General features: G+C 48.7%; 1 protein-coding gene across 1 annotated transcript in view; it reads right to left on the bottom strand.

Annotated features, from left to right (window-relative positions):
- Positions 1-26,783, bottom strand: part of EPHX2 (epoxide hydrolase 2) — a 143,184-nt gene that overhangs the window by 53,780 nt on the left and 62,621 nt on the right. The window contains exons 7-12 of the mRNA XM_040348146.1: positions 25,908-26,003; positions 22,863-22,941; positions 20,106-20,140; positions 19,986-20,012; positions 1,293-1,378; positions 312-423 (exon numbers count right to left, since the gene is read on the bottom strand). Of these exons, the coding sequence (XP_040204080.1) occupies positions 312-423; positions 1,293-1,378; positions 19,986-20,012; positions 20,106-20,140; positions 22,863-22,941; positions 25,908-26,003 (435 nt within the window). The remainder of the gene's footprint in view (positions 1-311; positions 424-1,292; positions 1,379-19,985; positions 20,013-20,105; positions 20,141-22,862; positions 22,942-25,907; positions 26,004-26,783) is intronic.

The raw sequence follows: 26,783 nt of genomic DNA, 5'->3' as shown, positions 1-26,783 counted from the left end.
ATCAGAGACAGCCACACTAAGAAGCACGGGGAAAGGTTTGTTTACACTCACCCTCCACGTTCTTCCTCTCTGTGACCTGATCGCGGGTCCCACAGGCGCGGTCACGGAGGACAGGCCTGGGTCGCGAGCGTGCCACCGGCGGCGCGCTCGCGATCCACAGCTGTGCTTCTTAAAGGGGATGTACCTGTACGTCCATATGCCCAGCCGTGCCATTCTGCCAACGTAAATAGTCGTGCGGCGGTCCTTAAGGGGTTAAAGTACATTTATCCTTTAACAAGAATACAATGGGCAGTGTCCTTCTATGGACTTACCGGCTCCTGGAAGTATAATTGGTAGTCGAAGATTGGGTTGGCTTTTATCAATTCACTGGCTGGGACATCTGGGTTAATCCCAAAGAATGGCGTGTTCAATGACGCCACCGCCCTGTAAAGAAACACGTAATTTTAGCGTGAAATTCTGGATTGTCAAGCCTCACCTACCCCCATCACCCATATATCTATGAAACCAAAAAATGCCAAAAGCATTTACAGTGAGGGAAAAAAGTATTTAACCCCCTGCTGATTTTGTATGCTTGCCCACTGACAAAGAAATGGTCAGTCTATAATTTTAATGGTGATCAGTCTATAATTTTATTGGTACAGTGGAACCTCGGATTACGAGCATAATCCGTTCCAGGAGAATACTCGTAATCCAAAGTACTCGCATATCAAAGCGAGTTTCCCCATTGAAGTCAATGGAAACGAAAATAATTTGTTCCGCATTGACTTCAATGGCATGCAATACTGCATGTGGCCAGAGGTGGGGGGGGGGCGCCGGAGAGCCTCAAACACTCGGAAAGGGCCGAGGACACCTCGGCTGAACTTGGCAAAACCTGACTTAGTACTTGGTGGCAAAACCTTGTTGGCAATCACAGAGGTCAGACATTTCTTGTAGTTGGCCTCCAGGTTTGCCCACATCTCAGGAGGGATTCTGTCCTCTTTGCAGATCAGCGTAGTGTTACCAATTGTTTTCTTGGTGACGATGGTGACAACATTGGTGTTTGATTTCACGGCAGAACAAATAGCGTTGTCACTCTATTATGGGAAGTGGAAAAATAACAGATCACCAGGCAATAAAACTAGGTTGCGGGGAGGACTCAGGAAAACTGCTATTTTCATGGTAGTGACAGATGGTCACTATATTAAGTATGTAGTTTTATATTTTTGCTCAGAGTCCGACTTGAAGTGTCACATAAGATTTCTCCCCTTTACTAGAGCATAACACCCAATCAAGCCATACACATAAAAACTTACCGGACCCGTTCTGGGTAGAACAGCGCCATATTCCAGACAAGGGCACCACCCCAGTCATGTCCGATGAACGTCGCCTGGGAAATACCCTGAAATAAAATGCAGATTATGACATGAACACATCGTCCTCTCCAAAATGGTGCCCGGAGCCCCAAAAATGAAGACACAACCACCATGCTGGTTAGATCGCCATAGTCACGTTTTTTTTTTTTTGTCTGCCAATTAAATTTCTTTAAATCTGACCTCCCGCCTGCCATCCAGTCTTGTACAGATTCCTCTCCTAGACTGAATGGCCTACTCTGATTTCACTGCACACTGTGAGCTTCTCACCATGTGCATTAGAAGGTGTAGCAAGTCGGATACTGCTTTTTCTTGGCTGGAGGACGTCCAGCATCATCTAATCCAGGGGTTTCCAAACTCTCTAAACAAAAGGGCCAGTTTATTGTCCTTTGGACTTTAGGAGGGCCGGACATTGATATCAGTGGGACGAATAGTGCCCCATCATTGGTATTAGTGGGAGGAATAGTTACCCATCATTGGTATCAGTGGGAGGAATAGTGTCCCATCATTGGTATCAGTGGGAGGAATAGTTACCCATCATTGGTATCAGTGGGAGGAATAGTTACCCTATCGTTGGTATTAGTGGGAGGAATAGTGTCTCATTGTTGGTATCAGTGGGAGGAAAAGTGTCCCATCATTGGTATCAGTGGGAGGAAAAGTGCCCCATTGTTAGTGTCAGTAGGAAGATTAGTTACCCAATCGTTGGTGTCAGTGGGAGGAATAGTGTCCCACCCACCATTGGAGCACAGGTGTGTGAGGAGGAAGGTGTGTCTGGAGCTGCTGTGTGAGAAGGGAGTTGCCTGGAAATTTATCCCAGCTCTCCTGGCCCCTTTTCTGGGGAAGCCATGGAGGGCAGTGGGGCCTCCCCTGCTGGAGGCTCTCAGCCATCTCCTGGGCCATCTGCTGACATGTCTGCCCCTCTACAAGCCTCAGCTGGTGATCTCTCTGCCCCTGGTGTGGATGAAGGCTCGGAGGCCATTCGGGAGCGAGTGGTGGCCGGGATAAAAGTCCTAAACCGGGAGAGGGACAAGCTGTACAAGCTACGTGCGGAGCTGAAGCGCCTGCGAAGGCAACGTGAAGGCTTACATAGCCAGAAACGCGGATCCATGGATCCAGAGATCCAATTGGCCAAGGTACGTGTGGACCATCAAGAGACCATCGTGGCCATAATGGAAGGAAGGGATGGTCCTTTCAAGGAAAAGTTCTCCAACGAAAGGAGGTTTGCAAAAGTGACAAAGATGGAGGTGGAGGAGGAGGAGACCCCCAGTTCTGACCCCCTGCCCCCCCAGGGAGAGGTAAGCACCCCAATGCCTTCCCAGGACTCAGGAGGCATGCTGAGGGTGATCCAGGTAATGGAGTCTCCTGTGCGGGGGGATCAGATGGTTTTCAATGAGGAAGACATAACAGATGATGTGCCTGATAAGGTAAAGCCAGCTAAGCCTCATGTTGTGGACAGAACTGTGTTTGTACCATCTAGCACCATGCCTGATAATGTGACTTATAATAAGACTGTATGCAGTAATAATGTGCCTGCTGAGGCTGCAATGCAGCAAGAGAGCCATTTAAAAAATGACATTTCTGTGAAGGAACTGCAAGTCCCAGCAGAACCCATTAACCCTCCTGATGCTGAGACCAGAGCTGATTGCCCCACTGCTGCTCAGGACTCCACAGCACAGCATCAGGACACAGCTGGTACTGCAACAGCAACAGTGACTGTTCCTGATGGGAATGTGTGTGTGACTGATAAAAATCATCCCAGTTCAGATATGATGGACAATAATTCTAACTCTGTTCATGTAGACAATGTACAGCATAAAGTGACTTCGGTGTGGGGTCTTGGCCCGGATAAACCCACTTTTGCTCAGGTGTTGCGCTCTGCCCCTGGTAGCTCTGCCCCCAAGCAGGGTTTTCCCCTGCGAGCTACCACCTCGAGCCCCCCAGGATCTGGTCTTGGGTCTCTGGCTTCTGCTGGGGGTCCAAGACGCAATGTAGTCATCCTCAAATGGGAAGGTGGTGCAGTCCCCCCTGCAAGGCGTGCAGTGGTGGATTTAATCCTGGAAATGGGTTTTGGGGTAAATGATTTGTATGCTTTTATTCATGTGTCAGGGACGCGGGAGTATACAGTCAGTTTCACCAAGCCAGAGGGTCTTGACCTGTTCTGGGAGCGATATGAGGCCCGGTGCAGGTCGAGACCCGAATGGGAAAGTCTGGCCCCAGTTGCGATTTCGCAGCGGTCAACTGTAAAGAAGATCACTATTATCCTCACCAATGAGAGCGTCCCTGCCAGGGATCTGGAGGTCTGGTTGAGGAACTACGGGGAAGTTTTGACCAAACCAAATAAAATATTAGATGAGCGTAACATCTGGACTGGGGGATGGTCGGTAACAGTCAGGCTGGCCAGGGATGGAAATGTTGTCCGTCACCTGCCCTCCTCGGCTTTCATAGGGAGGGATAGGATGACCGTGTTCTACCCTGGTCAGCCGAAGCTGTGCCACCGCTGTGGAGAGAAGGGGCACCTTAGCTCCTCCTGTTCGGCCTTGATATGCTCAGTGTGTCGGGGTCAGGGTCATATGGCCAAGGACTGCACCCAGAAGATCAGGTGCAACCTGTGCCTGCGACTTGGCCATCCTTATAGCAGATGCCCTGAGGCCTGGCACAATATGGAGAAGGAGGTTGTGGATGAGATGTCAAGGCTGGGCAGGATGGAGGGGGAGGCCCCTGGTGTACCATCCTCCGCTGCGGTGACCGACCCCCCTGGTCCTGCTCAGGATCCCTCCCCAGTTCCCTCCCCAGTTCCTGTGACCACCCCTTCTGTGTCTGTAAGTACTCCTTCTGTATCTGTATCTGTGTCCCCCCAGCCTACTGTACCCGCTCCTCTTGTGTCAGAACCTTCCAAGTCTGTGCCCCCTGAGTCAGTTACCCCCCAGAAGTCTATCCCTCCTAAGTCGGATTTACCCCCCCCATCAGGAGTGGTTGCGGGTACTAAAAAGGTCGCTTCAAAGAAAAAAACAAGGGATGAGGGCATCTCTGAGGCTGACCTCAAGTACCTGGAGGAGAGAAGGAAGGTTGGGCGGCGGAAGAAGCAGGCGGTGAGGACGGAACGGGGGCGGGAAGCTCTGGTGCCTGTCTCCACCCGTCGTAGGTCCGCTAGGTGGGACATTTCCTCATCTGGCGCTTCTTCAGAACTGAGCTCTGATTCAGAGATGGAGTTGGAGGCGGCCTCAAGAAAGAGGGAGGCTTCTGGTGATGAGCAGCAGAGGGGAGCTAAGAAGCAATCCACCCAATAACCCAAATGGCGGTTCCCCCTCCGTTAAAAGTGGCGACAATAAATGTTGCCAGCATTAAGTCAGTGAGAGCTCGTTCTATGGCCTTCTTTTTGTTCAGCCAATTAGATGCTGAAATTTTATTTTTGCAAGAGACTAGGCTCACCTCCTTGGCAGATATTCATATGGCCAAGAGAGAGTGGAGGTATGGTCCATCTTACTGGTCTCTTGCGGCCGAGCCTTACGGCGGTGTGGCGGTGTTGTTTAAAACCGGCATGGTAACTGTCCGGCGGGTTATTGAGGTGGAGATTGGGAGATGTATGGTCTTAGACGTCCTTGTGGGAGGGCAGGACCTGCGCCTAATTAATATCTATGGGCCGCACACAAAGTGGGACAGGAAATGCCTTTTTACAAGGATCAAGCCATTTCTTTTTACATCCCGGCAAGTGGTCTTTGGAGGTGACTTTAATACAGTAACTAGGCCCAAGGACAGGAAGGCCTTCAAGGACAGGCTGGGATATGATAGCGTTTTTTTAAATAGTATGGTTAGGGATGCTGGTCTTGTGGATGTGCACATTGCGCACCTCCCGGATGACACCGGGTTCACCTTTCATCGTGGTAATAGTCAGAGTAGGATAGACAGGTTTTTTTTGAAGGAGGCCTCTGCTTTCTCACCCCCAGTGGTGCTGGCAGTAGAGTTCTCTGATCACTGTATGCTATCTGTGGCCCTGAATGCTTCAGACGCCCCTCAGAGAGGAAAGGGCATCTGGAGATTGAATTCGACTCTACTCAAGGAAGAACATGTTAGACAATCCTTTGAGGAATTCTTTCAGGCACAGGTGACCCTCCTGGATTTTTGTAGCAGCAAGGCTGAGTGGTGGGAGCTGACCAAAAAGAGGATCGCTGGATTCTTCAGGGGCCTAGCCAATAGAACACAGTTTAATAAATACATGACCTACCAACGTTTGCGGAGGAAGCTGGATATTCTTGTCTCGAGAGGAGGAGATCCTGGGGCAATCTCCGAAGTGAAACTCCTTCTCAGGAAGTGTCAATATGACCGGCATGCCTCTTTGGTTCTGGAGAGGGACTATGGGAAGTACCACTCGCCTGACCCTTACCAGAACTGCAAACAAGGTGTAGCTGTTAAAGCGGTCGTTGGCCTTAAGGACAGTACAGGTTCCGTGACAAAGTCCAGGTCAGGGATTCTGGAGGTCGTGAGGTCCTTTTATGCCGACCTTCTTGGAAGGAAAGAGCTTGACCGTGACAAGATGGAAAGCTTTTTGGACTCTACTCCAGGTCTAAATGGTGGAGATGTTCCATTGATGAATTTGACAGAGGAGATCACAGTTGAAGAGGTGATGAGGGCAATTGAACAGCTTGCCATCAAAAAGTCACCCGGACCGGATGGCTTGACGGCTGAGTTTTACAAAGCCTTTAAGTCTATTCTGGCCCCACATTTGGTAGAGGTTTTTAACAGTTGTCTTGCTGAGGGGGTGCTATCCCCTTCCATGAGGCACTCGGCTGTGATTCTTCTGTCAAAGGGTAAAGATCCTTCGATGATTGAGAATTGGCGCCCCATCAGCCTTCTTAATGTCGATAGAAAGATACTGGCGAAGATATTTTTCTGGCGCCTGTCGTCAGTAGCAGAGTCTTTGCTTTCTCGCCATCAGCACTGTTCGGTCCAGGGTAGGAGCACCTTCACAGCGGTGTTAGCTGTCCGGGAGGCCTTGGAGCGGTGCAGGGCTGCAGGCTGGGGAAAGTATTTGCTGACATTGGATCAGGCAAAGGCTTTTGATCGTGTTAACCATGAGTACCTGTGGTTGCTCCTTAGTAAGTACGGTCTGCCGGGTGGTTTTGTTGATTGGCTGAAAGTCTTGTATAAGGGGGCAGAAAGCTTCCCTCTTGTTAATGGTTGGGTTGGGCAGTCCTTTGAGGTTGGCTCCGGGGTGCGCCAGGGCTGTCCCCTGAGTCCCCTGCTCTATGTGTTTGCAATCGACCCCTTCATCAGGAGGCTAGAGAGCGGCATGTTGTGTGGGGTACCAGTGGGGCTCCCGGGTGAGCCGCCATTGAGGGTTGTTGCTTATGCGGACGATGTATCGGTGATTGTCACTGGGACGGATGAGGCGGAGGAGGTGGTCTCTCTGACATCACGGTATTCTGAAGCATCAGGCTCCAAGATCAATCAGGAAAAGAGCGAAGTTTTCTGGATGGGAAAGGAAGGTGAGGGGTTTGATCTCCCGGACACCTTTCCAGTGCCCCGGGAAAGAATTAAGATTCTAGGCATTGAATTTGGACCCGGCGATTATGGCCTCAAAAACTGGGAAGGCAGACTGGAAATTGCCAATGCTAAGGTGGTCAACTGGAAGAGATGGAAGTTATCTATGAGGGAAAGGGTTGATCTGATTAAGACTTACCTGATTCCGATCTTCTTGTATGTCAGCTTTGTCTGCATCTTGCCAGTGTCTCTCTATGCTAGGGTCAGTAGTGTGTTCTTCCAGATGCTGTGGGGGAACAGACTGAACCCCATCAAGAGGAATGTCACCTACCTATCCAGGAGGGAGGGTGGCTTAGGTATGGTCAACCCAGTTCTTTTCTTTTCACTGCTTTTTCTCAAGTTTAACATTGGTAGTATGCTTGCAGTGGAACCTCCTGGATGGGCAGGCATATTTAGATCTTGGTTTAGTCCTTTTCTGCGACTTTGGGAAGAAGGTGGCCAAGTGAAGAATCGCAGGGGTCATCGTGGTCAGCTACCAGCCTATGTAGCTCCGTGCCTGAAGTTACTGCGGCAGTGGCGATTGTCGGCTGAAGATCTCAGATCGGTTCCGAGGAAAGACCTTATGAGTCGAGTCTTGAGCGAAGTCTTTCATGACCCACTGGCCTTAAGGGATTGCCCAGGCCCAGTTTTGAGGGCGGGGTTGAGACTAATTAATTTGGATAGAATACCTCCTAAATTTAGGGATCTGGCCTGGTTGTGCTTCCATGGGAGGCTCTATGTTCGGGGCAATTTGAAATTCCGCAGTGGGGTGGATCGTAGCTGTCCTCGGGAGGAGTGTGCAGGTGAGGAGGAGACTATGGACCATTTTCTGCTTCGTTGCCCTTTTAACATAGAAGTGTACAAACAGGTGGGGCGGGCGCTCGGTGTTCCTTTCCTCTCCAGGCTGGGTTATGCCGAGTGGGTGTACGGAGCATTCAGTACCGGTGGAGGTTTTTGTTTGGATACACTTTTTTTAGTTAGCCTAGTGGTCCGTTATTTCACCTGGAACGCACGGTGTCAGGTCAGCATTCGGCAAAAAATCCTTCCTGTTGAGGTGGTGGTGTATGACATTGTGCATGAGGTGGGGAAGATTCGGGGGCTTGAGAGAGACAAGCGGGGTCAGGTGGCTTGGCTGAAGGCGTGGAGGGGTTTCAAGCCTCCCTGACTGCCAGGAGTCTCTTTCCCGGGTGTGGCTGTCTGTCTCTTATCACCCTAGATTATTATTTTTGATACATTTTTGATAAATGGCTGCGTACATAGGTGACGGGTTGTGCCTCTTAGGCCCTCTCTGCTGCTTTGTGTAAATAGTTTTGTAGTAATGTTTTGGTGGTGGTGTATAGTGTATATATATTGTATATATTCTGAACCTGGATGTGTTTTCTTTGGATTTATGTTTGAAGTTTTGTACTATAGTTTTGTTTTTTACTTTTGTATAAAATTGGTTGCTTGATTCTTTTCAATAAAAGATCAATAGTGTCAATAAAAGATCAATAGTGTATCAACGGGAGGAATAGTGTCTCATTGTTAGTGTCAGTGGGAGGAATAGTGTCTCATTGTTGGTGTCAGTGGGAGGAATAGTGTCTCATTGTTGGTATCAGTGGGAGGAATAGTGTCTCATTGTTGGTGTCAGTGGGAGGAATAGTGTCTCATTGTTGGTATCAGTGGGAGGAATAGTGTCTCATTGTTGGTATCAGTGGGAGGAATAGTGTCTCATTGTTGGTATCAGTGGGAGGAATAGTGTCTCATTGTTGGTATCAGTGGGAGGAATAGTGTCTCATTGTTGGTGTCAGTGGGAGGAATAGTGTCTCATTGTTGGTGTCAGTGGGAGGAATAGTGTCTCATTGTTGGTATCAGTGGGAGGAATAGTGTCTCATTGTTGGTATCAGCGGGAGGAATAGTGTCCCATTGTTGGTATCAGTGGGAGGAATCGTGTCTCATTGTTGGTATCAGTGGGAGGAATAGTGTCTCATTGTTGGTGTCAGTGGGAGAAATAGTGTCTCATTGTTGGTGTCAGCGGGAGGAATAGTGTCTCATTGTTGGTGTCAGTGGGAGGAATAGTGCCCCACCCACCATTGGAGCACAGGTGTGTGAGAAGCTGCTGTGTGAGAAGGGAGTTGCCTGGAAATCTCTCCCAGCTCTCCTGGCCCCTTTTCTGGGGAAGCCATGGAGGGCAGCGGGGCCTCCCCTGCTGGAGGCTCTCAGCCATCTCCTGGGCCATCTGCTGACATGTCTGCCCCTCTACAAGCCTCAGCTGGTGATCTCTCTGCCCCTGGTGTGGATGAAGGCTCGGAGGCCATTCGGGAGCGAGTGGTGGCCGGCATAAAAGTCCTAAACCGGGAGAGGGACAAGCTGTACAAGCTACGTGCGGAGCTGAAGCGCCTGCGAAGGCAACGTGAAGGTTTACATAGCCAGAAACGCGGATCCATGGATCCAGAGATCCAATTGGCCAAGGTACGTGTGGACCATCAAGAGACCATCGTTGCCATAATGGAAGGAAGGGATGGTCCTTTCAAGGAAAAGTTCTGCAACGACAAGAGGTTTGCAAAGGTGACAAAGATGGAGGTGGAGGAGGAGGAGACCCCCAGTTCTGACCCCCTGCCCCCCCAGGGAGAGGTAAGCACCCCAATGCCTTCCCAGGACTCAGGAGGCATGCTGAGGGTGATCCAGGTAATGGAGTCTCCTGTGCGGGGGGATCAGATGGTCTTTAATGATGAAGATATTGCAGATGGTGTACCTGATAAAGTGAAGCCAGCTAAGCCCCATGTTGTGAATAAGACTGTGTTTGTACCATCTAGCACCATGACTGATAATGTGCCTAATAATAAGACTGTATGCAGTAATAATGTGCCTGCTGAGGCTGCAATGCAGCAAGAGACACGTTTAAAAAATGACATTTCTGTGAAGGAACTGCAAGTCCCAGCAGAACCCATTAACCCTCCTGATGCTGAGACCAGAGCTGATTGCCCCACTGCTGCTCAGGACTCCACAGCGCAGCATCAGGCGACAGCCGGTACTGCAGCAGCAACAGTGACTGTTCCTGATGGGAATGTGTGTGTGGCTGATAAAAATCATCCCAGTTCAGATATGATGGACAATGGTCCCATTTCAGGTGGGATGGACAATGGTCCCATTTCAGGTGGGATGGACAATGGTCCCATTTCAGATATGATGGACAATGGTCCCAGTTCAGATATGATGGACAATAATACCAACTCTGTTCATGTGGACAATGTACAGCATAAAGTGACTTCGGTGTGGGGTCTTGGCCCCAATAAACCCACTTTTGCTCAGGTGTTGCGCTCTGCTGCTGGCAGCTCCGCCCCCAAGCAGGGTTTTCCCCTGCGAGCTACCACCTCGAGCCCCCCGGGATCTGGTCTTGGGTCTCTGGCTTCGGCTGGGGGTCCAAGACGCAATGTAGTCATCCTCAAATGGGAAGGTGGCGCAGTCCCACCTGCAAGGCGTGCAGTGGTGGATTTAATCCTGGAAATGGGTTTTGGGGTAAATGATTTGTATGCTTTTATTCATGTGTCAGGGACGCGAGAGTATACAGTCAGTTTCACCAAGCCAGAGGGTCTTGACCTGTTCTGGGAGCGATATGAGGCCCGGTGCAGGTCAAGACCCGAATGGGAAAGTCTGGCCCCAGTTGCGATTTCGCAGCGGTCAACAGTAAAAAAGATCACTATCATCCTCACCAATGAGAGCGTCCCTGCCAGGGATCTGGAGGTCTGGTTGAGGAACTACGGGGAAGTTTTGACCAAGCCAAATAAAATATTAGATGAGCGTAACATCTGGACTGGGGGATGGTCGGTAACAGTCAGGCTGGCCAGGGATGGAAATGTTGTCCGTCACCTGCCCTCCTCGGCTTTCATAGGGAGGGATAGGATGACCGTGTTCTACCCTGGTCAGCCGAAGCTGTGCCACCGCTGTGGAGAGAGGGGCCACCTTAGCTCCTCCTGTTCGGCCTTGATATGCTCAGTGTGTCGGGGTCAGGGTCATATGGCCAAGGACTGCACCCAGAAGATCAGGTGCAACCTGTGCCTGCGACTTGGCCACCCCTACAGCAGATGCCCTGAGGCCTGGCACAATATGGAGAAGGAGGTAGTGGATGAGATGTCAAGGCTGGACAGGATGGAGGGGGAGGCCCCTGGTGTACCATCCTCCGCTGCGGTGACCGACCCCCCTGGTCCTGCTCAGGATCCCTCCCCAGTTTCCTCCCCAGTTCCCTCCCCAGTTCCTGTGACCACCCCTTCTGTGTCTGTAAGTACTCCTTCTGTATCTGTATCTGTGTCCCCCCAGCCTACTGTACCCGCTCCTCTTGTGTCAGAACCTTCCAAGTCTGTGCCCCCTGAGTCAGTTACCCCCCAGAAGTCTATCCCTGTTAAGTCGGATTTACCCCCCCCACCAGGAGTGGTAGCGGGTACTAAAAAGGTCGCTTCAAAGAAAAAAACAAGGGATGAGGGCATCTCTGAGGCTGACCTCAAGTACCTGGAGGAGAGAAGGAAGGTTGGGCGGCGGAAGAAGCAGGCGGTGAGGACGGAACGGGGACGGGAAGCTCCGGTGCATGTCTCCACCCGTCGTAGGTCCTCTAGGTGGGATATTTCCTCATCTGGAGCTTCTTCAGAGCTGAGCTCCGATTCAGAGATGGAGTTGGAGGCGGCCTCAAGAAAGAGGGAGGCTTCTGGTGATGAGCAGCAGAGGGGAGCTAAGAAGCAATCCACCCAATAACCCAAATGGCGGTTCCCCCTCCGTTAAAAGTGGCGACAATAAATGTCGCCAGCATTAAGTCAGTGAGAGCTCGTTCTATGGCCTTCTTTTTGTTCAGCCAATTAGATGCTGAAATTTTATTTTTGCAAGAGACTAGGCTCACCTCCTTGGCAGATATTCATATGGCCAAGAGAGAGTGGAGGTATGGTCCATCTTACTGGTCTCTTGCGGCCGAGCCTTACGGCGGTGTGGCGGTGTTGTTTAAAACCGGCATGGTAACTGTCCGGCGGGTTATTGAGGTGGAGATTGGGAGATGTATGGTCTTAGACGTCCTTGTGGGAGGGCAGGACCTGCGCCTAATTAATATCTATGGGCCGCACACAAAGTGGGACAGGAAATGCCTTTTTACAAGGATCAAGCCATTTCTTTTTACATCCCGGCAAGTGGTCTTTGGAGGTGACTTTAATACAGTAACTAGGCCCAAGGACAGGAAGGCCTTCAAGGACAGGCTGGGATATGATAGCGTTTTTTTAAATAGTATGGTTAGGGATGCTGGTCTTGTGGATGTGCACATTGCGCACCTCCCGGATGACACCGGGTTCACCTTTCATCGTGGTAATAGTCAGAGTAGGATAGACAGGTTTTTTTTGAAGGAGGCCTCTGCTTTCTCACCCCCAGTGGTGCTGGCAGTAGAGTTCTCTGATCACTGTATGCTATCTGTGGCCCTGAATGCTTCAGACGCCCCTCAGAGGGGAAAGGGCATCTGGAGATTGAATTCGACTCTACTCAAGGAAGAACATGTTAGACAATCCTTTGAGGAATTCTTTCAGGCACAGGTGACCCTCCTGGACTTTTGTAGCAGCAAGGCTGAGTGGTGGGAGCTGACCAAAAAGAGGATCGCTGGATTCTTCAGGGGCCTAGCCAATAGAACACAGTTTAATAAATACATGACCTACCAACGTTTGCGGAGGAAGCTGGATATTCTTGTCTCGAGAGGAGGAGATCCTGGGGCAATCTCCGAAGTGAAACTCCTTCTCAGGAAGTGTCAATATGACCGGCATGCCTCTTTGGTTCTGGAGAGGGACTATGGGAAGTACCACTCGCCTGACCCTTACCAGAACTGCAAACAAGGTGTAGCTGTTAAAGCGGTCGTTGGCCTTAAGGACAGTACAGGTTCCGTGACAAAGTCCAGGTCAGGGATTCTGGAGGTCGTGAGGTCCTTTTATGCCGACCTTCTTGGAAGGAAAGAGCTTGACCGTGACAAAATGGAAAGCTTTTTGGACTCTACTCCAGGTCTAAATGGTGGAGATGTTCCATTGATGAATTTGACAGAGGAGATCACAGTTGAAGAGGTGATGAGGGCAATTGAACAGCTTGCCATCAAAAAGTCACCCGGACCGGATGGCTTGACGGCTGAGTTTTACAAAGCCTTTAAGTCTATTCTGGCCCCACATTTGGTAGAGGTTTTTAACAGTTGTCTTGCTGAGGGGGTGCTTTCCCCTTCCATGAGGCACTCGGCTGTGATTCTTCTGTCAAAGGGTAAAGATCCTTCGATGATTGAGAATTGGCGCCCCATCAGCCTTCTTAATGTCGATAGAAAGATACTGGCGAAGATATTTTTCTGGCGCCTGTCGTCAGTAGCAGAGTCTTTGCTTTCTCGCCATCAGCACTGTTCGGTCCAGGGTAGGAGCACCTTCACAGCGGTGTTAGCTGTCCGGGAGGCCTTGGAGCGGTGCAGGGCTGCAGGCTGGGGAAAGTACTTGCTGACATTGGATCAGGCAAAGGCTTTTGATCGTGTTAACCATGAGTACCTGTGGTTGCTCCTTAGTAAGTACGGTCTGCCGGGTGGTTTTGTTGATTGGCTGAAAGTCTTGTATAAGGGGGCAGAAAGCTTCCCTCTTGTTAATGGTTGGGTTGGGCAGTCCTTTGAGGTTGGCTCCGGGGTGCGCCAGGGCTGTCCCCTGAGTCCCCTGCTCTATGTGTTTGCAATCGACCCCTTCATCAGGAGGCTAGAGAGCGGCATGTTGTGTGGGGTACCAGTGGGTCTCCCGGGTGAGCCGCCATTGAGGGTTGTTGCTTATGCGGACGATGTATCGGTGATTGTCACTGGGACGGATGAGGCGGAGGAGGTGGTCTCTCTGACATCACGGTATTCTGAAGCATCAGGCTCCAAGATCAATCAGGAAAAGAGCGAAGTTTTCTGGATGGGAAAGGAAGGTGAGGGGTTTGATCTCCCGGACACCTTTCCAGTGCCCCGGGAAAGAATTAAGATACTAGGCATTGAATTTGGACCCGGCGATTATGGCCTCAAAAACTGGGAAGGCAGACTGGAAATTGCCAATGCTAAGGTGGTCAACTGGAAGAGATGGAAGTTATCTATGAGGGAAAGGGTTGATCTGATTAAGACCTACCTGATTCCGATCTTCTTGTATGTCAGTTTTGTCTGCATCTTGCCAGTGTCTCTCTATGCTAGGGTCAGTAGTGTGTTCTTCCAGATGCTGTGGGGGAACAGACTGAACCCCATCAAGAGGAATGTCACCTACCTATCCAGGAGGGAGGGTGGCTTAGGTATGGTCAACCCAGTTCTTTTCTTTTCACTGCTATTTCTCAAGTTTAACATTGGTAGTATGCTTGCAGTGGAACCTCCTGGATGGGCAGGCATATTTAGATCTTGGTTTAGTCCTTTTCTGCGACTTTGGGAAGAAGGTGGCCAAGTGAAGAATCGCAGGGGTCATCGTGGTCAGCTACCAGCCTATGTAGCTCCGTGCCTGAAGTTACTGCGGCAGTGGCGATTGTCGGCTGAAGATCTCAGATCGGTTCCGAGGAAAGACCTTATGAGTCGAGTCTTGAGCGAAGTCTTTCATGACCCACTGGCCTTAAGGGATTGCCCAGGCCCAGTTTTGAGGGTGGGGTTGAGACTAATTAATTTGGATAGAATACCTCCTAAATTTAGGGATCTGGCCTGGTTGTGCTTCCATGGGAGGCTCTATGTTCGGGGCAATTTGAAATTCCGCAGTGGGGTGGATCGTAGCTGTCCTCGGGAGGAGTGTGCAGGTGAGGAGGAGACTATGGACCATTTTCTGCTTCGTTGCCCTTTTAACATAGAAGTGTACAAACAGGTGGGGCGGGCGCTCGGTGTTCCTTTCCTCTCCAGGCTGGGTTATGCCGAGTGGGTGTACGGAGCATTCAGTACCGGTGGAGGTTTTTGTTTGGATACACTTTTTTTAGTTAGCCTAGTGGTCCGTTATTTCACCTGGAACGCACGGTGTCAGGTCAGCATTCGGCAAAAAATCCTTCCTGTTGAGGTGGTGGTGTATGACATTGTGCATGAGGTGGGGAAGATTCGGGGGCTTGAGAGAGACAAGCGGGGTCAGGGGGCTTGGCTGAAGGCGTGGAGGGGTTTCAAGCCTCCCTGACTGCCAGCAGTCTCTTTCCCGGGTGTGGCTGTCTGTCTCTTATCACCCTAGATTATTATTTTTGATACATTTTTGATAAATGGCTGCGTACATAGGTGACGGGTTGTGCCTCTTAGGCCCTCTCTGCTGCTTTGTGTAAATAGTTTTGTAGTAATGTTTTGGTAGTGGTGTATAGTGTGTATATTGTATATATTCTGAACCTGGATGTGTATTCCTTGGATTTATGTTTGAAGTTTTGTACTATAGTTTTGTTTTTTACTTTTGTATAAAATTGGTTGCTTGATTCTTTTCAATAAAAGATCAATAGTGTCTCATTGTTGGTGTCAGTGGGAGGAATAGTGTCTCATTGTTGGTATCAGTGGGAGGAATAGTGTCTCATTGTTGGTATCAGCGGGAGGAATAGTGTCTCATTGTTGGTATCAGTGGGAGGAATCGTGTCTCATTGTTGGTATCAGTGGGAGGAATAGTGTCTCATTGTTGGTGTCAGTGGGAGAAATAGTGTCTCATTGTTAGTGTCAGTGGAAGGAATAGTGTCTCATTGTTGGTGTCAGTGGGAGGAATAGTGTCTCATTGTTAGTGTCAGTGGGAGGAATAGTGTCTCATTGTTGGTGTCAGTGGGAGGAATAGTGTCTCATTGTTAGTGTCAGTGGGAGGAATAGTGTCTCATTGTTGGTGTCAGTGGGAGAAATAGTGTCTCATTGTTGGTGTCAATGGAAAAGTGCCCCATTGTTGGTGTCAGCGGGAGGAATAGTGTCTCATTGTTGGTGTCAGTGGGAGGAATAGTGTCTCATTGTCGGTGTCAGCGGGAGGAATAGTGTCTCATTGTTGGTGTCAGCGGGAGGAATAGTGTCTCATTGTTGGTGTCAGTGGGAGGAATAGTGTCCCATTGTTGGTATCAGTGGGAGGAATAGTGCCACAAGGGCCGGATAAAGCATGCAAAGGGCTGCATCAGGCCCCCCGGGCCGCAGTTTGGAGACCACTGATCTAATCCTTTCCTCCCCAGCCTGACTGTTTCTGGCCCCGCCCCCTTTCATTCATTGGACTTCAGTTCTGCCAATCATGGAGGCTCAATAGGGGTGTTACCTAGGGTGTTCTGCATGCAAACCCATCCTGTCTAGGAATGCCCACCAATCCTCCAGACTGACAGTCACCCATCACTATAATATTTGCATAACCCCTCCCACTCCTTTGCATAACTCCTCCCACTGCTCCTCCCACAGGCTGAAGGCTTTTGAGAGGGGTGCTCTTATGTCTTTAGTAAGCCATGTATGGCACTCTGCCAGCCCCCCCCAGCCATGACCTGCCTGCATTGCATAGAGAAGCACAGCAACAGAATGGCCCGGATTCACCGACATCGGGGCGCATATTTATGCTGCCGTAGCGTATCTCTTTTACGCTACGCTGGTGCAGCGCACAGAGGCAAGCACTGGATTCACAAAGCACTTGCTTCCACTAGCTGTTAAAGATACGCCGGGTTTCCTCGGCGTAAGCCGTCGTAGGTGGAAGTGGGCGTGAGCCATGCTAATGAGGTGTGACCCCATGCAAATGATGGGCCAAGCGCCATAGAAGTACTTAAAACGAACGGCGCATGTGCCGTCCCGTGGACGCATCCCAGTGCGCATGCTCAGAATCATGTCGAAACTACTCCCTAAGATACGACGGATCACTGCCTACGACGTGAACGTAACCTACGCTCAGCAATATTCACGTACTACGTAAACGACGTAAACTACGACGGCTGTGTTCCCTGGTCCATACCTTTGCATGAGTTGCGCCTCCTATATGGGAAATAACTTTACGCCGGACGTACGACTTACACAAACCGCGTATATTATGCGCCGGGCTCAAGTACGTTCGTGAATCGGCGTATCTCCCTCATTTGCATATGTGCATCGAAAATCAATGGGAGCGCCACTTGCGGCCAGCGTAAATATGCGCCCACGATACGCCGGCGTAGGAAAGTTACGTCGGATGGATGAAGCCTATTTTCAGGCGTATCTCAGATTGTGGGCACGGCGCACAGATACGACGGCGCATATTTGCACTTACGCGGCGTAGTGTGTCTAAAACAAGGTATGTAATGAAAATGGAAAATGTATTTAGAGAGTTGATGAGGGGGGAAGGGAAGATCCAGGGAATGAAAAACATAAGCAGATTAAACTTCAGCTTTAGAGAGGATTTCCAGCTTACGTGGTGCGCTTTTTAAACCACACAAGAAATGAACGGTCATGAAATCGCGGTCGGGGATATTATATTGATTTGCATCTTATAAAACATTCATTCTTCAATATGACCGACGCCACCGCTCTATTAATAAAAATAATTATTGTTCCCACGCCGACTATGAATGGAAAATGAGTTACGGAGCCCCGGCGTTGGAATCCAGCAATAGGCAATCAGACGCCTCCGTCTTCCTGCCGGAGTGGCGCGCTCGTCGTCCGGGCTCCGGCTCCCGACCAACAAGTACACTTGCCGCTGCAAGAAAATCAAACAGCTGTATACTACAGCGAGGAGTGACCTTTACCACTCCTCGCCTCGCCGCTTTATTACACACATTAAGTGCTGCAGAACAAACCTTTACACAGCTGAAAGGACCGCGGCGTCCTTCCGAGAGGCCAGACTACATCAGACTGACTCATGCCAACTAGACTTCTGTATTACACATATCATTTCTCTATATCATTAAATCTGTCCCCCGGCCTTCCTGTTTCTTGCACAGTTGTAGAGGCTCCTCTCCTGGACTGATATAACTTACTCTGATTTCACTGCACACTGTGAGCTTCTCACAATGTGCATTAGAAGCTGCAGAAAGTCAGGTAGAGCCTACCTCTTTTCTTGGCTTAACCACTTAAGGACCGCCTCCTGCACATTTACGTCGGCAGAATGGCACAGCTGGGCACATGCACGTACAGGTACGTCCTGTGCTAGTACCCAGCCGTGGGTCGCGGGCACGCGCCCGCCTGCGACCCGGTCCGAAGCTCCGTGACCGGGGACCCGCAGGCCCGATGTTAAGGGGGAGTCTGACGGGGACCGTAATGTAAAGGGGATTGTGATGTAAGGGGGACACTAATAGGGACCCTGATGGAAGGGGGGACTCCTAGGACACTCTAATGTAAGGGGGCTCTGATGGGGACCCCAATAGAAGGGGGCTCTGATGGGGACCCCAATAGAAGGGGGCTCTGATGGGGACCGAGCTGTAAAGTGGAATTTTGATGTAAGAGGGACTCTTCTGATAGGGACCTTGATGCTAGGGGGACTTCTAAGGCAGACTCTTATATAAGGGGGCTCTGACAGGCACCCCAGTGTAAGTGGAGGCCCTGATAGGGACCTTGGTGTAAAGGTAGGACTCTTATGTGGATCCTGATATAAAGGGGGAGTCTGATAGGGACCCAGATGTAAGGGGGACACTGATAGGGACCCTGATGAAAGGGGGGACTCTAATGTAAGGGGGCTCTGATGGGGACCCCAATAGAAGGGGGCTCTGATAGGGACCCCAATAAAAGGGGAGACTGATGGGGACCGAGATGTAAAGTGGAATTTGGATGTAATAGGGACTCCTAAGGCAGATTCTGATGTAAGGGGGCTCTGACAGAGACTCCAGTGTATAGGGAAAGCTCTGATAGGGATCCTGGTGTAAGGTAGGACTCTTATGTGGATCCTGATATAAATGGGGGAGGCTGATGGGGACCCTGATGGAAGGGGGGACTCCTAGGCACTCTAATGTAAGGGAGCTCTGATGGGGACCCCAATAGAAGGGAGACTGATGGGGACCGAGATGTAAAGTGGAATTTGGATGTAAGAGGGACTCTGATAGGGACCCTGATGGAAGGGGGATGCCTAAGGCAGACTCTGATGTAAGGGGGCTCTGATGGAGACCCCAGTGTAGGGAAAGGCTCTGATAGGGACCCTGATGTAAGGTGGGACAATGATGGGGATCCTTATGTAAGAGGGGGCTCTGATAGGGACCCAGATGTAAAAGGGAACCTAATGGGGATTTTTTTTTGGCCTGTGATAATTTATAAAATATACTATGCGGCCAATATATACTAAGAAGTTTGTAGACCCCTGGCTTAGTGGTTAGCACATCTGCCCTGAAGCACTGGGGTCCTTCATTCACACTCCGGCCAATGCATGTTCTCTCTGTGTTCCCTCCGGGCACTCCAACATCCTTCCAGGCTCCAAACACATGCTGAATGGATAATTGTCTCCTGTCTAAATTGGCCCTAGTGTGTGTATGTATGTGAGTTAGGGACCTTAGATTGTAAGCTCCTTGAGGGTAGAGACTGATGTGAATGTACAGGATGTAAAATACGCTGTAAAAATTGTTGGTGTTCTAAAAATATGTGTTATACATAAATAAAACACCGCTGCTTCTAACCTCCCAAAAGCCACGGCAGCCTAGATCTCATGGTTTTGCTGTTCGGAAAATTTGGGTCCAAACATGGAGGCTTGACATGTTTGGTTATCTAAATACTCAACTCAATGTTATTCAATGTGGGTGCATTTATTTTATTTTATTTAAATTTATTTTATTTCATTAACAAAAAGTTTTCATGTCAGTGCATATTATTACATTTTAGTGACTCACTTTAAAGCAAATTTATAATAATAATTATAATAATAATAATAAAAAATAATAAATATAATAATTCTACAGATTAAGCATTCCCATCACTTTCTTTGTGGAGTATTGTAAGGAAAATGAAATGTTTCCTTCCACTAAAAAAAAAAAACCTATTCCCGGGGGCGGGGGGGTTGTGCATGGCGGGGAACAGGACTGTGATTCCCCCCCCCCTCCCCCCTCCCCCAGCACTTTTCCATCATATAAGCTCAGCAGACAGCAATAAAAGTGGGATAGAAGAAGGGGAAAAAAATGGAAGTGTTAAAATTGGTTACAGGGCAGAGGTGAGATGTAGAAGATGTGATGGGATTTATGTCCACTGTAACCGAGTATGAGAAATCCACTCATCACATTAAAAAAACATATCCAGTCTCTTACCAGCTTCTCCAGGAAAATGACCAGGTCCTATAAAAAAAAAAGACAGAAAACACAAAATAAGAATTCCAATATTTTAGGTTGCAAATAATAAATAAAAAGGCAGGCCTCTATTCCACGCACCTTGCAGAGTTCTTGCTGGGAATACTCTTCTATTTCTAAAAAAAAAAATGATACAATTATATATAAAATAAGAAATTATGTCTGATAAGCAACAAATAAAATAAATGTATATAAATCTAGATTTATATATTTTAAAAATATCGTATTTTTCGCTCCATAAGACGCACTTTTTCCCCCAAAAAATATGGGGGAAAATGTCTCTGCGTCTTATGGAGCGAATACTGAACAGGCACTGCATCCCCCCCCCCCCCCCCGCCGCCGCCATGTTGGTACTGGCAGGAGAGCGGAGGACAGATATCCCAAGCCCCTGAGAGCGCTGGGCGATCTTCCGCTGGGCCTGTTATTCAGACAGGGCAACTTGAGCCGCCAAATGGAGTATGGCCGCTCGGGCTGCTCTGTCTTCTGTCAGGCGGATGTGAGGACATCAGGTCAGACTGCATCTATGGGACTGAGTAGGCTGCATTTACAGGACTGGCGAGGCTGCATTTACGGGACTGGGGAGGCTGCATTTATGGGACTGGCGAGGCTGCATTTACGGGACTGGCGAGGCTGCATTTACGGGACTGCATTTACGGGACTGGCGAGGCTGCATTTACGGGACTGGCGAGGCTGCATTTATGGGGCTGCTGAGTCTGCATCTACGGGACTGGCGAGGCTGCATTTACGGGGCTGCTGGGGCTGCATTTACCGGGCTGGCGAGGCTGCATTTACCGGGCTGCTGAGGCTGCATTTACGGGACTGGCCAGGCTGCATTTACGGGACTGGCGAGGCTGCATTCACAGGACTGGCGAGGCTGCATTCACAGGACTGGCGAGGCTGCATTTACAGGACTGGCGAGGCTACATTCACGGGACTGGCGAGGCTGCATTTACGGGACTGGCGAGGCTGCATTTACGGGGCTGCTGAGGCTGCATTTACGGGACTGGCCAGGCTGCATTTACAGGACTGGCGAGGCTGCATTCACGGGACTGGCGAGGCTGCATTCACGGGACTGGCGAGGCTGCATTTACGGGACTGGTGAGGCTGCATTTACGGGGCTGCTGAGGCTGCATTTACCGGGCTGCTGAGGCTGCATTTACCGGGCTGCTGAGGTTGCATTTACGGGACTGGCGAGGCTGCACTTACGGGGCTGGTGAGGCTACATTTATGGGACTAGTGAGGCTTAATTTCTTTGGCACAGGTCAGGCTGCATTTCATGGGCACTGGTAAATATTTTAGTACACCATTTGGTTCAGAATAGTTTTTTTCTTGTTTTCCTCCTCTAAAACCTAGGTGCGTCTTATGGTCAGATGCGTCTTATGGAGCGAAAAATACAGTATATAATATATATTATAAATTCTATATTTTTTAAGCTATAATATAAACTACATGCTAATGAAATTTTCAACTTAAACCTTCCTTTTTTCATAATTTTATTATGTGTGTATATATATATATATATATATATATATATATATATATATATATATACACACACAGCAAAATGTTGGCGCAATATAAATCCTGTATAATAATTAATAAAAAAAATAATTCTATATGCTTTTCTATGCAATGCAGGGGCAGATCATGGCTGGTGGTAGAGGCCGGCAGGGTGCTGTATGTAGCATTGATGTCTAAGCCTGACAGGTCAGCAGCTTCAAGCAGGTTTAACCCGCCGCACGACTATTTACGTCCACAAAATGGCACGGACAGGCAGAAGGACGTATATATACGTCCTTGCCTTTCCGCGGGTCGGGGGTCCGATCGGGACCCCCCCCCCCCGCTGCGTGCGGCGGGCGGATTCCCTCGGGGAGCGATCCGGGACGACGGCGCGGCTATTCGTTTCTAGCCGCTCCGTCGCGATCGCTCCCCGGAGCTGAAGAACGGGGAGAGCCGTATGTAAACACGGCTTCCCCGTGCTTCACTGTGGCGGCGTATCGATCGTGTGATCCCTTTTATAGGGAGACTCGATCGATGACGTCAGTCCTACAGCCACACCCCCCTACAGTTGTAAACACACACTAGGTGAAGCCTAACACGTTCAGCGCCCCCTGTGGTTAACTCCCAAACTGCAACTGTCATTTTCACAATAAAGAATGCAATTTAAATGCATTTTTTGCTGTGAAAATGACAATGGTCCCAAAAATGTGTCAAAATTGTCCGATGTGTCCGCCATAATGTCGCAGTCACGAAAAAAAAACGCTGATCGCCGCCATTAGTAGTAAAAAAAAATTTTTTTATAAAAATGCAATAAAACTATCCCCTATTTTGTAAACACTATAAATTTTGCGCAAACCGATCGATAAACGCTTATTGCGATTTTTTTTTTACCAAAAATAGGTAGAAGAATACGTATCGGCCTAAACTGAGGAAAAAAAAAATGTTATATATGTTTTTGGGGGATATTTATTACAGCAAAAAGTTAAAAATATTGCATTTTTTTTCAAAATTGTCGCTCTATTTTTGTTTATAGCGCAAAAAATAAAAACCGCAGAGGTGATCAAATACCACCAAAAGAAAGCTCTATTTGTGGGGAAAAAGGGACGCCAATTTTGTTTGGGAGCCACGTCGCACGAGCGCGCAATTGTCTGTTAAAGCGACGCAGTGCCGAATTGTAAAAACGCCTTTGGGCATTTAGCAGCATATTGGTCCGGTTCTTAAGTGGTTAAAGAGCATTAACAAAACCACTTGCATGACTCTTCCCTAAAGCTCATGCACTTTGAATGATTCAGCATTTATAATGCAAGAAAATATAAAAAAGATATAATAGAAACTCACCATTTGGAGCGGAGGAATCCCCATAGCCCTTCATATCTAGAGCTATAACCCGGTACCCTGCGTCAGCCAGAGCCGGCAGCTGTATGCAAGACAAATGTTATGTGCGTTATTTACTCCGGAAAGCCACAAGCCGAGCACAGCAGCACTTAAAGAGGGACTCTGCCTTTAAAAACCCTTGCATATAGGGCTTTTGTTTAAACGTTAGAAGTGATTTTAATTTCTCTACAAGTCTATGGAATACAAAAACCACTTGAAGCAAAAAACAAAATAAAAAAAAAAAACAGATGCATGCAGCTCTGCATACAAAAAACTTAAAACACAATGCAGGTATTTAAAAAATAAATATGTTGCGGCCCAATTCAAACTTACCTTGATTCCACTTTCAGCGTGGTTCTCCAAATCTAAGAATTCAGTTTGGTTTTGAAATTTGAAGATTAGTTGCTCCAAAATGCCTATAGCTACAGAGGTGGAAGAGGCCTTGTTTTAAAGTGATTTCTCTTCTTGTTCAGAATATGGTAAGTACTTTGGTGTGCATAGTCTGGGTACGGATTCGCTTTAAGCAGACACATGAAAATGTATATTTTGTTTGGAATTTGTCCTAAAAAAAAAAAATCTGTGCACTTTATGTGCTTAGGCACTCCTGTTCTGTATCCTCATAGCTGTATATTTGCAGTGTGAGATCATACAAGGCCCTTCTGTCTCTGACTGCTAGGTTACCCAGACTGGAAGTGAGATTTGGAGATATCATTACTGTGCTGATCCTTGTTCTCCCTGCTGGAGAGGAAGCTGTACCTGAGGACCTGCAGTGCAAGAATCTTCCTGCTACTGGTTCTTTTCTTAAAGTGAATGTAAACCCTCCATACACCCAGTGAAGTGAACAGCCTCAGATGATACACAGAGATTAACCAAATCTCCCTATATAGGTTTTATATGTATACCTGCTGTCTTCACATTTATATACTTATAGCCAGATTCAGGTAGACGTGCCTAACGTTAGGCAGGCGTAGCGTATCTCATATACGCTACGCCGCCGTAAGTTAGAGAGGCAAGTGCTGTATTCACAAAGCACTTGCGTCTTAAGTTACGTCAGCGTAGCGTAAATGTGCCGGCGTAAGCGTGCCTAATTCAAATTGTGAAGAGGTGGGCGTGTTTTATGTAAATAAAGCATGACCCCACGTAAATGACGTTTTGACCGAACGGCGCGTGGACGTATCCCAGTGCGCATGCTGCAAAGTACGCCGCAAAGACTCATTGGTTTCGACGTGAACGTAAATTCACGGACGACTTACGCAAACGATGTAAAAATTTAAAAATTTGACGCGGTTCCGACGTCCATACTTAACATTGGCTGCGCCATCTTTTTGGTGGTTTATCTTAACGCCTGAAAACGCCTTGCGTAAACGGCGTATCTTTACTGCGACGGGCAAGCGTACGTTCGTGAATAGGCGTATCTTGCTGATTTACACATTCTAGGAGTAAATCAGCGTACACGCCCCTAGCACCCAGCGTAAATAGACAGCTAAGATACGACGGCGCCGGCGGTCGTATCTTAGCTACTTTTAAGCGTATCTCAATTTGAGAATACACTTAAATATACGACGGCGCAGATTCGGAGTTACGACGGCGTATCTACTGATACGCCGTCGTATCTCTACCTGAATCTGGGTATTTATTTTCTCTTCCTGGTTAACACAGAGTGTGATGTCTGGGCATACAGCCAAGATAGCCAACATTGCTGATTGGAGGAAAGGCACACACCCCTTCTCCTCATAGGCAGAGACTCTCAGAGGTGTTTTGTAATAAGAGCTGCTCTCTGCTACTCTATTTTAGCAACCTCCTTAGACAAAAGATTCTGGCTGCTTTTGTCTAAAAAGTAAAAAAATATGTCAGGAGTTCTCAGGCTGAAATTTCATGAATCGGGTTTACATCCACTTTAAGGCTCTAAAATGCCAGGACAGGACAAATACCCCCCCCCAAATGACCCCTTTTTGTAAAGTAGATAGTCCAAGATATTCAGTAAGAGTCATGGGGAGTTCTGTGATTTCCATTCAAAAATCCCCTTTGGCTGTCAAAAAAAAACCCAGGCCCGGATTCACATATTCACATACATCGGCGCATATTTATGCCGCCGTAGCGTATCTTTTTTACGCTACGCCGGAGCAGCGCAGAGAGGCAAGCACTGGATTCACAAAGCCAGTGCTGCCAAATCTGCGCTGGGTTTCTTAGGCGTAAGTCGTCGTAAGTGGAAGTGGGCGTGAGCCATGCTAATGAGGCGTGACCCCATGCAAATGATGGGCCAAGCGCCAGATAGATACGAATAACGAACGGCGCATGCGCCGTCCCGTGGACGCATCCTCAGAATCACGTCGGAACGAATGCCTAAGATACGACGGATCACTGCCTACGGCGTGAACGTAACCTACGCCCAGCCATATTCACGTACAACGGAAACTACGTAAAATACGACGGCTTGTGTTTCCTGGTTCATACCTTTGCATGGGTTGCGCCTCATATATGGGGAATAACTTTACGCCGGACGTACGACTTACGCGCACAAGTTGTAGCCTGCGTCGGACGGACGTACGTTCGTGAATCGGCGTATCTCCCTCATTTGCATATTTGAATACAAAATCAATGGGAGCGCCACATGTGTCCAGCGTAAATATGCGCCCACGATACGCCGGCGTAGACAAGTTACGTCAGTCGGATGAAGCCTATTTTCAGGCGTATCTAGTACGACGGCACATATTTGCACTTACGCAGCGTATCTCGAGATACGTCGGCGCAAGTGCTTTGTGAATCCGGGCCCCAGAGTTTTGGGAGGTGGCTGTGCTGCCTGTTAGATGCTCCTGTACCGTTTTCTAAAAAGCATTCCACCGCAGATTCCTTTTCAGAGACCAACGCAGGTGTAAACTCCAGACATTTATTATTCCTAGTATGTGTTAAAAAAAAACACCACACATTTCGTGAGTTCTGAGAGGCTCCCTTCATCAGGGTTACTTTGTATCGCTGATCAGGACTTGTTATAAATAGTTTATTCCTTACCTGATACCTCCAGGAGAACCAGCTCTCGGGAAAGCCATGACACAGACAGATGGCCGGTCCGTTCCCCATCTCTACATAATGCAGCTTCACACCAGGCTGAAGGAAACAAAAGGAAAGAGTTAAGAGATTGTAACAAAAAAAAGGAAAAAAGAATGGGCAAAAAATTTGACTCTCTAGATCAGAGGTCTCCAAACTGTGGCCCGAGGGCTCGATGCGGCCCTTTGCTTGCCCTTTATCTGGCCCTTGGGGCACTATCCCTTCCACTGATATCAGACACTCTTCTGCCACCAACAATGGAGCACTATTCCTCCCTATGATACCAATGATGGGGCACTATTCTTCCCATTAATGCCAGATGTTTACTCCCGCTGATGCCAGGAAAATATCCACTCCCACTGGCTAAAGTCCGGCCCTCCTAGAGTCTGAAGGACAATAAACCGGCCCTTTGTTTAGAATGGGCCAGATTCAAGAAGCAATTGCGCCCGTGTAACCATAGGTTACACGGCGCAATTGCTTACTTGCTCCGGCGTAGCGAATGCTCCTGATTCAGGAACATCGCTACGCCGACTGCAGCCTAAAATCTGCGCGGCATAAGGCTCTTATGCCATGTAGATTTTAGGCTGCATTCTAGCGAAGACCACTAGGGGGCGCTCCCATTGTGATCTGTATATAGTATGCAAATTGCATACTAACCCCGATTCACAAACTTGCGCGGGCCCTGCGTACGCAAATTACGTAATTTGCGTACGTCGGGTTTCGCGTAACGTTACACATCCTAATAGCAGGCGCAGCCAATGCTATAGGATGGCCACGTTCCCGCGTCGCGACGTTCAAATTTTACGTCGTTTGCGTAAGTGGATCGTGAATGGCGCTGGA

Source organism: Rana temporaria, chromosome 4 (assembly GCF_905171775.1).
Source record: "Rana temporaria chromosome 4, aRanTem1.1, whole genome shotgun sequence".
NCBI classification, from domain to species: Eukaryota; Metazoa; Chordata; class Amphibia; order Anura; family Ranidae; genus Rana; species Rana temporaria.
This window is presented reverse-complemented; position numbering and strand designations above follow the sequence as displayed.